Source organism: Euprymna scolopes, chromosome 21, assembly GCF_053919585.1.
Source record: "Euprymna scolopes isolate OS-2025 chromosome 21, ASM5391958v1, whole genome shotgun sequence".
In the NCBI taxonomy this organism is placed as follows: Eukaryota; Metazoa; Mollusca; class Cephalopoda; order Sepiida; family Sepiolidae; genus Euprymna; species Euprymna scolopes.
The window spans coordinates 116,867,533-116,880,581 of record NC_136502.1 but is presented as its reverse complement, the minus strand read 5'-3'; the positions used below and the strand labels follow the sequence as shown (position 1 = coordinate 116,880,581).

General features: G+C 31.0%; 1 protein-coding gene across 1 annotated transcript in view; it reads left to right on the top strand.

Moving 5' to 3' along the window:
* Positions 1–12,096, top strand: part of LOC145243022 (anionic trypsin-2-like) — a 53,505-nt gene extending 41,409 nt beyond the window's left edge. The window contains exons 5-6 of the mRNA XM_080106136.1: positions 6,465–6,607; positions 11,110–12,096. Of these exons, the coding sequence (XP_079962262.1) occupies positions 6,465–6,607; positions 11,110–11,274 (308 nt within the window). The 3' untranslated portion in view covers positions 11,275–12,096. The remainder of the gene's footprint in view (positions 1–6,464; positions 6,608–11,109) is intronic.
* Positions 12,097–13,049: the final 953 nt, after the last annotated feature.

Sequence of the window (13,049 nt, the reverse complement as noted above, 5' to 3'; positions counted from 1 at the left end):
ATTGATAGGGATATTAATTTTTAAAAGTCACAATAAAATAATAATTGATAGGGTTTTTTTCTTTTTAAAAGTCACAATAAAATAATAATTGATAGGGATATTACTTTTAAAAGTCACAATAAAATAATAATTGATAGGGATATTACTTTTTTAAAGTCACAATAAAATAATAATTGATAGGGATATTATTTTTTAAAAGTCTCAATAAAATAATAATTGAATAGGGATATTACTTTTTAAAAGTCACAATAAAATAATAATTGAATAGGGATATTACTTTTTAAAAGTCACAATAAAATAATAATTGAATAGGGATATTACTTTTTAAATGTCACAATACAATAATAATTGAATAGGGATATTACTTTTTAAATGTCACAATAAAATAATAATTGATAGGGATATTACTTTTTAAAAGTCACAATAAAATAATAATTGATAGGGATATTACTTTTTAAAAGTCACAATAAAATAATAATTGATAGGGATATTACTTTTTAAAAGTCACAATAAAATAATAATTGATAGGGATATTACTTTTTAAAAGTCACAATAAAATAATAATTGATAGGGATATTACGTTTTAAAAGTCACAATAAAATAATAATTGAATAGGGATATTACTTTTTAAAAGTCACAATAAAATAATAATTGATAGGGATATTACTTTTTAAAAGTCACAATAAAATAATAATTGATAGGGATATTACTTTTTAAAAGTCACAATGAAATAATAATTTATAGGGATATTACTTTTTAAAAGTCACAATAAAATAATAATTATAGGGATATTACTTTTTAAAAGTCACAATAAAATAATAATTGATAGGGATATTACTTTTTAAACTCACAATAAAATTATAATTGATAGGGATATTACTTTTTAAAAGTCACAATAAAATAATAATTGATAGGGATATTACTTTTTAAAAGTCACAATAAAATAATTATTGATAGGGATATTACTTTTTAAAAGTCACAATGAAATAATAATTGATAGGGATATTATTTTTTAAAAGTCTCAATAAAATAATAATTGAATAGGGATATTACTTTTTAAAAGTCACAATAAAATAATAATTGAATAGGGATATTACTTTTTAAATGTCACAATAAAATAATAATTGAATAGGGATATTACTTTTTAAAAGTCACAATAAAATAATAATTGATAGGGATATTACTTTTTAAAAGTCACAATAAAATAATAATTGATAGGGATATTACTTTTTAAAAGTCACAATAAAATAATAATTGATAGGGATATTACTTTTTAAAAGTCACAATAAAATAATAATTGATAGGGATATTACTTTTTAAAAGTCACAATAAAATAATAATTGATAGGGATATTACTTTTTAAAAGTCACAATAAAATAATAATTGATAGGGATATTACTTTTTAAAAGTCACAATAAAATAATAATTGATAGGGATATTACTTTTTAAAAGTCACAATAAAATAATAATTGATAGGGATATTACTTTTTAAAAGTCACAATGAAATAATAATTGATAGGGATATTACTTTTTAAAAGTCACAATAAAATAATAATTGATAGGGATATTACTTTTTAAAAGTCACAATACAATAATAATTGATAGGGACATTACTTTTTAAAAGTCACAATAAAATAATAATTGATAGGGATATTAATTTTTAAAAGTCACAATAAAATAATAATTGATAGGGATATTACTTTTTAAAAGTCACAATAAAATAATAATTGATAGGGATATTACTTTTTAAAAGTCACAATAAAATAATAATTGAATAGGGATATTACTTTTTAAAAGTCACAATAAAATAATAATTGATAGGGATATTACTTTTTAAAAGTCACAATGAAATAATAATTGATAGGGATATTACTTTTTAAAAGTCACAATAAAATAATAATTGATAGGGATATTACTTTTTAAAAGTCACAATAAAATAATAATTGATAGGGATATTACTTTTTAAAAGTCACAATAAAATAATAATTGATAGGGATATTACTTTTTAAAAGTCACAATAAAATAATAATTGATTGGGATATTACTTTTTAAAAGTCACAATAAAATAATAATTGATAGGGATATTACTTTTTAAAAGTCACAATAAAATAATAATTGATAGGGATATTACTTTTTAAAAGTCACAATAAAATAATAATTGATAGGGATATTACTTTTTAAAAGTCACAATGAAATAATAATTGATAGGGATATTACTTTTTAAAAGTCACAATAAAATAATAATTGATAGGGATATTACTTTTTAAAAGTCACAATAAAATAATAATTGATAGGGATATTACTTTTTTAAAGTCACAATAAAATAATAATTGATAGGGATATTATTTTTTAAAAGTCTCAATAAAATAATAATTGAATAGGGATATTACTTTTTAAAAGTCACAATAAAATAATAATTGAATAGGGATATTACTTTTTAAAAGTCACAATAAAATAATAATTGAATAGGGATATTACTTTTTAAATGTCACAATACAATAATAATTGAATAGGGATATTACTTTTTAAATGTCACAATAAAATAATAATTGATAGGGATATTACTTTTTAAAAGTCACAATAAAATAATAATTGATAGGGATATTACTTTTTAAAAGTCACAATAAAATAATAATTGATAGGGATATTACTTTTTAAAAGTCACAATAAAATAATAATTGATAGGGATATTACTTTTTAAAAGTCACAATAAAATAATAATTGATAGGGATATTACTTTTTAAAAGTCACAATAAAATAATAATTGATAGGGATATTACTTTTTAAAAGTCACAATAAAATAATAATTGATAGGGATATTACTTTTTAAAAGTCACAATAAAATAATAATTGATTGGAATATTACTTTTTAAAAGTAACAATAAAATAATAATTGAATAGGGATATTACTTTTTAAAAGTCACAATAAAATAATAATTGATAGGAATATTACTTTTTAAAAGTCACAATAAAATAATAATTGAATAGGGATATTACTTTTTAAAAGTCACAATAAAAGAATAATTGAATAGGGATATTACTTTTTAAAAGTCACAATAAAATAATAATTGAATAGGGATATTACTTTTTAAAAGTCACAATAAAATAGGGCATACTGTTCCAGTATTTGTGCATAAGCATGATTGTTTAAAATTCCAAAATTAAAAAAAAAAATCCCCGCTTTTACACACTTAGGTTGCTGCAAAGGGTGGGGTGAATCGTTCTTAGTTATTATGTAATACGAATGTTTAAGTGCTAACTTTTAAATAATTTTAAATCATTTTTCTCAATTACAGAATAAAATAATCAATACTCATAGTTAAAACTTCGATTAACACTACCTATATAAGATTCAGGTATTTCAGCAGGAGTTTCCATGGTTTTTCAATTTTCTCATACATCGGTTCGATAAGGAGAGTAAAAAGTGGGCCTTGGATTTACTTTCGGCGACCTCGTAACTCTCACTTCACTTATTTTGTCCTTTAGTCCTCACATTCCATGTTTCTGACAAAGAGGGAAAAACTGCTGTTTTGGGGGGTCGAAATCTACCTATTAAACACTTATCGTTGGTCAGTTTTTGACCCTAAAGTAATATTTTTTAGCTCCTTACACTAAGTGGCTTCATGCCTTGTCTGGGGGCGATTGATATTTTTAAAAATAAAATAAATTGATACTGATGTTCTAAATCAACTAAGTTCAATTTCTATCAACAGAGGCTAAGTCTTTTACCCACTTCCAATCCTAGTAAGGTTAAATATGAAATCTGTTTAATGTGCGAGAGAAACAGCTCCCTAACCCGCACAATTCTGTACTCGCAATGTTTATTATATAAAGACCAAACGGCTCACCAATCAGGTAAATGGGTTGCTGGATTTATCTAATTTTTATTTTAAAAGGAATATATTAATTATTATATGGTATTGTTGTGTAGAGGGGTACATATTGAGATAACATATTGAGGCGTATATATCGGAGAAGGAAGAGGAGACATTTATGTGACGCTGTTACACAATGACGATGGCGTCGTTTGTATAACAGGGTAAATGGCGACAACGATGACAATTCTTACTTGTTCATTATCATTATTAATACGGAGCTGGGAGAGACATTTATACAGTTCTTTTACATCAAAGGGGATATCTTATTGATGATTGCGGAGGGGGCACATAATACTTGGAGGGGTGTTACACAAAGCTCATTTACAGATGATAGACAAAACCACATTTACCTTTCAGTTGTAATGACAACGACGAAGACATTTTTACAAAATATAATTGATGATCCATTTGTTCTACCAACTGGTTGATTGATTAATCAGGAATTCAAGCTTTTACAATTACATTATTGTATCTTCCTGCCTTCGCTTCAAGAGGGTTTCAGCTAACTCGACTCAACCCTCTCTGAGTCTCTTCTAACTCTTCTCTGACTCTGACTGTCTCTAACTTCGGACCCTGTCTCAATATATTGGGTATTCTCTTTCTTTATTACGTCAAAGGTGTGCTTCGACATGTCAAATTCATTCACGTGGATTTCATCTACGTATGTCTAAACGTGTCTTTGGCAAACAAAGAAATTCCTAAATGAATTGTTTCATTTATAACCTATTTATTTTATCATTATTTCTAAACTGCATTGTTCATATCTAACTCTGACATAAATAATATAATATTTAGTTATTTCCAAGAACAATGACAATCGTTCTCCGTTCCTAGAATTTCAATATGTATTCTTTTTTAACTTTTCTTAATGGGTTCGATTCTAATCTTTTCCAAATATCGTTTTCAACCTTATCTAATTTGCTCTTTTAATTACTGGGTCTGTCCCTTTTTATGCAGCAGTATTATGAATTTCTAAATTTATCATTTTTATTAGCAAGAATATATTCCACCCAGACGCATAGTTTTGCTAGTATATATATATAATACTAGCATGTAGATCCGACGTTGCTCGGGGTTGAATGATGATTAACGAATGTTCCACACTTCCAATATTTTTATTGTCATAGAAATCGATAAAATCGCCTATTTTTCAAACAAATCGATTGATTGCCTCTAGTCAGGGATCCACTGCAATGCACCAAGAGGAAGCTTCACATGCCTCTCTGCAGTGACTTAGTCCACAATACATTGTAGTCTACATTGCGCTGTAGAGAATCTACTGTTGATTTCATAAAATTATTCTGATATAATGACTTGAATTTAAGTTTAAAATGCAAAAGTCAAGTATCATGCTTCAGTTGCGCTCCAAACAAAAACATTTATTTGTAACACGCCTCGGTTTTATCAAAGAATTCACTGTTGATTTTAAACGCTGGCCCTTCTGCTTGTGCGGTGCCAAAAACTATTTAAATGAAATTGCGGTGCTAGGCTGTATAAGGGTGTTTACTTTGGTCAAAATCGAACTATTCCTTCTTTAATCAGATTTTTTTAATTATCGATTTTCAATACTTATTGGAGACATTCCAATACAAAACTTATCTAAGAACACTTCCAGAAGCATAAAGTACATTTGTACGATTTTTTTAATCGGTCCAGCCGTTTCAGAGTCCATAAAGAACGAACACACATGTAGACAAAGTGTTTTTATATATAAATAAAAATAAGTGTTATATGCAAATGTTTTGTTAAACCATCATTATGTTTTTAATATTACACATTTATTTCTGACAGCATACCGTATATTATGCATTGAACTGATATTTTTGTTGCTTATGTGTGGGGATAATATTAATAAACACGAAATTATTTTATCTGCGGGACTGGAAATAAACAAAGAATATAAAAAAGTGAAAAATGAAACTCGTACAAGCTGTGATATTCTTTGATTATTTCCAGGTCAGCAGATTAAATAATCTGCAGGTGATTTATTCACTAGAAATCGATGTGTGTTGCAATAATTTTGACATAAATGTACTGAGTATGATCACAAAGATTTGGACGATTATATTTATAGCCAGGGGTGATTAGAACAAACAAATCGGTTTCAGGGTCCACAGAGAACAAACTCATGCACACAGACACACAGAGAAAAGGTGCGTTTTATATATAAGTAGAAATGAATACTGAATTTGTTCATGGACAGTTGATTGTGACGATTTCTTATTGATATTATATTAGTATCACTATTTATAAGACAATCCCAATCAGATTTAAAAAAAAAAAATAACTCAATGCACGAGATAGAGCAATAGTAAAAATGGAATTTTGGAATTAAATTCAATAAATTTTTAAAAAATGACGACAAATTTATTATGCAAAAAGGCATACAAAAATTTCAAGTTTTTTTCTTCAATAAATGGTCATCTCATCATTGTATTAGATACATAACACTTTATTTCAAACTTTCAATCAGAACTTTGTATTTTAAAAGACTTAAAATATTCAAATTTTCGATAATACAATAATTGACGTTTGTAAGACTTTATTCCTAAGAATTGATAATCATTTTGTGTTTTCGTTTTTCAGTACAAAGTCCGATTTCCCCTTATTTATTTTATGCTAAAGTTCCTCTGCTGACCTTTGACCGTTGTCATTACTTAAATCCAACAGTGACAGGTCATAATGTGTGCGCGGGGCAATTTGTTATGGACACACAAGCAACATGCGAGGTGAGTGGCAAAAAATGTATTCCATATACACACATGCACTATATCTAATATATATATATATATATATATATATATATATTGATTCGGATTTCCAAGTTAAATTTAAAAAGCAATGTTTCTTTCAAATCGATACTTGATTTTTACTAGCCAGTGAAATACAGAAATGTTTAGTATTTGTTATTTAGATAAGAAAAATAGATTTTAACACACATATATACAATCGTTAACATATATATACTAAATAAATAACATATATATACAATTGTTAACACACATATACTAAATAAATAACATATATACACAATTGTTAACATATATATACTAAATAAATAACATATATATACAATTGTTAACACACATATACTAAATAAATAACATATACACACAATTGTTAACACACATATATTAAATAAATAACACATATACACAATTGTTAACACACATATACTAAATAAATAACATATATATACCATTGTTAACACACACATACTAAATAAATAACATATATATACAATTGTTAACACACATATACAAAGTACCACATGGTCATATTGAATCAGTAGATATGATGAGATTGTCGCAGGAGACATCTCAAACAAAACTACGGGTGTTGATGAGGCTTTCCTTTGGACTGACAATAATTACGATATTAAAATCACTAAATTTATTTTCCATTTTATTAAAAGTCAGTGATTTTTTTTCTTTTACTTCCGGCCAATGCCGATTAGATACAGCTAATGCAACAATATAGTAGATCAGGGGATTCTTAATCAGGGTCCACATGGGACGTAGGGTTCCATAGAATCTTTCTGGGGTCCACAATGATATTTTGGAGTCCATAAGGAAAATCAACTCATAATGGTTTTTACTATTAAAAATTTCATTTCTACTGCAATTTTGGTTTTAGAAAAAGTTGAAGTAGACATTCAAACGAATTTTAATGTATTTTCTAGATTTCAAAAAATCTCCATAAAATTGTCTTGAAAGCAACGAAAAAAATGTGATAGGAGCTGGTTTTAAATATGCGCCTCAGACAGCATCAACCACAGCGATCTCATTGAATAAATATGCCTGTTTCTTTTTTTATTGCACATTTCACTTTAACTGTTTGTCAAAATCTTTAACCAGAGTACATAAATGCTACAGGGAATTCAATTTCCTGAAGAGCTCTGATCTCCATTGGCTTGACCATGGAAGAAACATTGTAATATTATAATACAAGATTGTGGTAAAGAATTATTATCTTCTTTTTTTTTTTTACACAGTGATCACCACTTATCAAGGCCCAGAAGCCACTCAGGGATAAGGGTTATTGCAAGTACATTACGTTAGTGTGGAGATTTGATGAAGTGTTTACTTAAGGGGGCGGTTCATTAGGAATTTGTTAACATTGGACTTGAAGACATCCAAGTTGTAGTACGGTGGGAAGCAGGCAGACGGAACAGAGTTCCACAGGCGTGCAGTTCTAAGAAAGAAGCTTTGTTCATGGAATCCGCGTTTTGATTTAGGCACACATATAGATACATATATATCACTTTAATTTAGATTATTATCATCATTATTATCATTATTATTGTAGAATATGTGACGGGCCCGTACGAAAAATGTAAACAAACCCGTCGAAACAGCACATTGACAAGATAACGAGAGAGAGATAAAGAGAAAGAAAGAACGTAGAAAAAGAATATCAGCAGGGGCAAGGACGAAGGGAGATAATTGAGGCGGCAAAAAGTTTTAGTTGCCGCGAAGATTTAAAATGGTGTAAACGCAACTCGCCACGTGGGGTGTAAGAAAAAAAGGATTGCCGAATTAATCCCATCAAGACTAAAAAAAGGAAAAAAAAAGGAAAAGGAGAAGAATATGAGCTTGGAAGAATCTAATGTAAATACAGATATCTTTTCTTGTAATGTGGAAGGCAATATGAAAAGCGCGAAGAAAGAACTTTTCATGGCGGGTTATAGTCTTTTAACAACAAAAAAAAAAGAGATAAAGAAGAAACCAAATATGAGTCTCGGAAGAGGTCTAAAATGTTTGCATATATATTTCCTCTTTTCTCTACCATGAAATGCGGATGCATTATGGACATAAATACAAGAAAAAAGGATCGAATGTTTTAATGAAAAAAAAAAAAGATCGAATGTTTTGAAGAAGTGATAAAAACAAAAAAAAAATCAAATTCAAACTTAATGTATGAATAATTGTTTTATTATTTCAGCATATAAATATTTTGAACTGGCACGTATAGTAACGTGTAATATGACTTTTCATTTTATAATAAAATCTCCCTCTCCCTATTTTTCTATATTGGATAATAAAAAAATCGCGCGTGATGCACCCGTGGTTTGGAATTAAAATATAATCCGATGTTTGGTTTTCTTTCTGTTGTTTGCCGTATGTAAAATATCCCACAATGGAATTTATAATTCCGCATAACCGCAGCGCGCTTTGGGTTCTAGTCGAGACAAGCCAACAAAAATAAATATATTTGATTCTCTATTGTTGTTGACCTCGACGGCGAAGGGAGAACCATAGCTTAGCGCATTCGTTGATCGGTCCTTTCCCGAGACTCGTATGTATTAATTGTATACATACCCAACAGCGAATGTCACAAATACTTTATTTGTATTAAATTAGTTTTCTACTCCAGTAGTTTCTTCCCCAGAACCGCCAGACTTTGGAATTCCCTTCCAGATTCCTGCTTCCCCAACTGTACTGACATGCAGAAGTTCAAGTGTAACGTAAACCGACATCTTGCTGCCCAACTTTCCACATAGTACCCCTGTAGATTATATCCATGATAGTAGCCCCCTACATCAAAGTGGCAATGTGCCTTGTTTGGGGTGAAAATGTAATTAAAAAAAATAAATAAAAAATAAAAAATTTTAAATCAAGCTTAATTATATACTATTTTTTTATGTATTAAAACCTCGAAATGTATATTAGTGAAAAAATAGAATATTGTTTTATAACCAATAGTTATGAGAGGGTCCACTAAGAAAAAAAGAAGGGAAATGGGTCCATGAGTAAAAAAAAAAACAAAGGTCGATAGTTCAAGAAGAAATTAATTCACGCCTTTTCCATATGCCATTATTGCTGATCAAATCAATAATATGAATTTTTGGTAATAATTAAAACGTTTTTTTAATTTTCTTAGTGGCGTCAATAAAATGCAGACGTAGCAGCCATCAATAAAGACTTATTTTCTCTTGTGGAGAACCGTCCCTGCTAGGTGATTTGGTTAGACACTAATCAATCAGCTTGCAAGGCGCATAGATTCTATCTCTTCCTTGAAGAACTACTTCACCTTATTTGTCAGCATGGTTTGTCAGCAGAAAGAGCCCTGGAAACGAGGAATGGCATCTCTCTCTCTCTCTCTCTCTCTCTCTCTCTCTATATATATATATATATATATATATATATATATATATATATATATATCTTCTTTCTCTCCCTCCCTCTTTCTCCCTCTCTCTCCCTCTCTCTCTCTTTCTCCCACCCTCTCTCTCCTCACTCTCTTTCTCCCTCTGTCAATCTCCCCCTCTCTCTCTATCCCTCTCTGTCTCTCTCCGTCTCCCTCCCTCCCTCTCTCTCATGTCCGTCTCAAGAATTTATTTCCTTCACTTTGAACAATGAGGACTGGCATCTCTCTCTCTCCCTCTCTCTCTCCCTCTCTCCCTCTCTCTCTCTCCCTCCCTCCCTCCCTCTCTCTCTCTCTCTCTCTCTCTCTCTCTCTCTCTCTCACTCTCCTGTCCGTATCTATTGGACACTCAAGCATTTATTTTCTTCACTTGGAACAATGAGGACTGGCATCTCTCTCCCTCCCTCTCTCTCTCTCTCTCTTTCTCCCACCCTCTCTCTTTCTCCCACCCTCTCTCTCTTTCTCCCTCCCTCTCTATCCCTCCTCCCTCTCTCTCTCCCTCTCTCTCTTTCTCGTGTCCTTGTCTACTGGACATCCAAACATCAAGGTGCATGGATTTTATCTCTTCTCTGAAAAACTACTTCAGCCCATTTGGGTATTACGGTCTGTCAGCAGAGAGAACCCAGGAAACGAGGAATGGCATCTCTCCATTCCTTTCTCTCCTGTCCCTATCTACTGAATACTCAGCCATCAACGATTTTCGCCTGAAGATAACTACTGCTAAACTTGCTGGGCCCGAAAAAATGCTTTTCATTTTCTTCACTTGGATAAATACTACTCGTTAGAAAAAAATATTTTATTTTCCTTTTCATGTAACAGTTTTCATTTATTACTAATATGTAGATGTACATCAGATTTCTATAAATGGTGACACCCGACGTGATCTAAACTTACAACCTTTACTAAAATATGTTTGTTTTCAACTCAAATATGAACAAGTTCCTGTTAACCCGTCCTTTAATACACTCATTACCCTTATCCTCAAGTAGCCTTTGGGCATTGATAGGTGGTGACTCCCTTGTAAAAAAAAAAATCAATTTATCAAAAATAAAATTTTATTTTCTTTTTTGTTGTTCTTTTGCAGGGTGATTCAGGTGGCCCTTTGGTCTGTCACCGCAAAAGAGATGGCCGTAACGTCCTCGTTGGAATTGTGTCATATGGGTGGGATTGTCGCGAAGGACTTTCGGTATTTTCCAGGGTTTCTTACTACAAAGACTGGATCTTAAGAAACAGTGTTATGACGTCATGAAGCATGAACATATGTGTAACATGATCAGGTCACAGAAATACATTCATACAATAAATATGTCTACCGAGTGTTTGACCAAATGAACAAGATCTTCGTCCACTTCATTTTTTGTACTTAGGGGTTCTCACTTATCAAGGCATGGAGGCCACTCGAGGATAAGGGTTAATAAGTGTAAAATGGATAAGACAGCGTGATCAGTAATGGCGGAACGTGTATGAATAAATTATTTAAGAGGACACTTCAACAAAAGCTTATTTACATTAGGCTTGAAATCAATCATGTTGTAGTCAGCTGGCAAGCAGTCCCACGATATTGTTCTACAGACGAACAGTTCTAGGACAGAAACTTTGTTAATGAAACTTTTATTTAATTTTAGGCACTAGTAAATGTGCATACGAGACGAACAAACATGAAAACTTTACTAACTTCTATAAGCTACTCTCTTTCCTTCTCCATTGCTTCAGCTTACTTCTTTCTCTTCTTTCCTTTTCACATTTTTCTCTTTCTGTATCTGGAAGAAATGGAATGCACTTAAATTGATTGCTCTGTCTGGCGTTTACGCAATCACAGCATGGAATCCTGAAATAAAAGCACTATCTCACATGTAGGTGTGAACTTGCAAATTTTGTGACCCGGTGTACTTGCACCAGAAGTTTGCAAGCGGGGATCGGATGTGATGTTTCACATGTCACGTGTTCCCGTTTGCACGAGCATAGTTTGAGTTGGGTCTGAGATGCGGAGAAAGACAGATGGGCTAAAATAGGTCTCTCCATGAGATAGGGGCAATCTCAGAATGAAGACATAGAAAACACCACAGGCCAAGAGTTCATCAATCACTCCCCTTCTGCTATGACGAATACTTTGGTAAGTGAATAAAATATATAAAATCCTACAACATCTTGGTCAATGTCTTGTGAAGCATCTTCTTTAAAACAGGTCCAGCTCCCCAAGATGGTTGAAGAATCCCCTAGAAGCGACCAGTAGCAGAAAGGTATGTCGTCTTCATTACAGGTATAACATATGCTTGATACGCACACACTAAAACACTAGATGAATCACGGGCTATTAAGATAGACATTTAGAACACAAGGACAACAGTCCGTTATACTGAGAATAACGTACACACACACACATATATATATATTTATATACTAACATTTCAGCTCGGTGTTGCCCGGGTGTTTGGAGGTGTATGTTGAGCAACAAAAAAAAGTCAATTTTTTTAACTTTAACCCCTATTATGACCCTTTAATTTTTACTGTTTTTGGCTCAAATTTAGTTATTAAGTTAGATCTATGTCCAATGAACCATTATCTAAAAGTTCAAGTGTTGAGACCCCAAACTGTCGGAGGAGTTTGGTAGAGTTCTCAAAGGTCAAATCGTTGAACTTTGACCCCTTAACAACCAAATGTCTGGACAAAAATGGATTAGAAAGATTTTTCCAAATCTCAGTACTCTGTATATCAAATTTCTAGTCTGTAGACTGAAAATTGACAGTGTTATTGCATAAGAAAATGTACACACACACACACGCACACACACACACACACACGTTCACTTTTATAGATATACTAGCATTTCAGCCCCCGGGTGTTTGGATGTGTCTGTTGAACAAAAAAAAAGCAAAAAATAAAATAAAAAAATGGTAGTAGGAAGGCAGGCTCGAAACCGTATCGTGAAGGAGGAAAAGAACGGGGCAAAAATCTGACGTCTATGCTGTTACGACCTACGCCAAACCGGAAGCGACATTTTGTTTTAAATTAAGGCTAGACAAT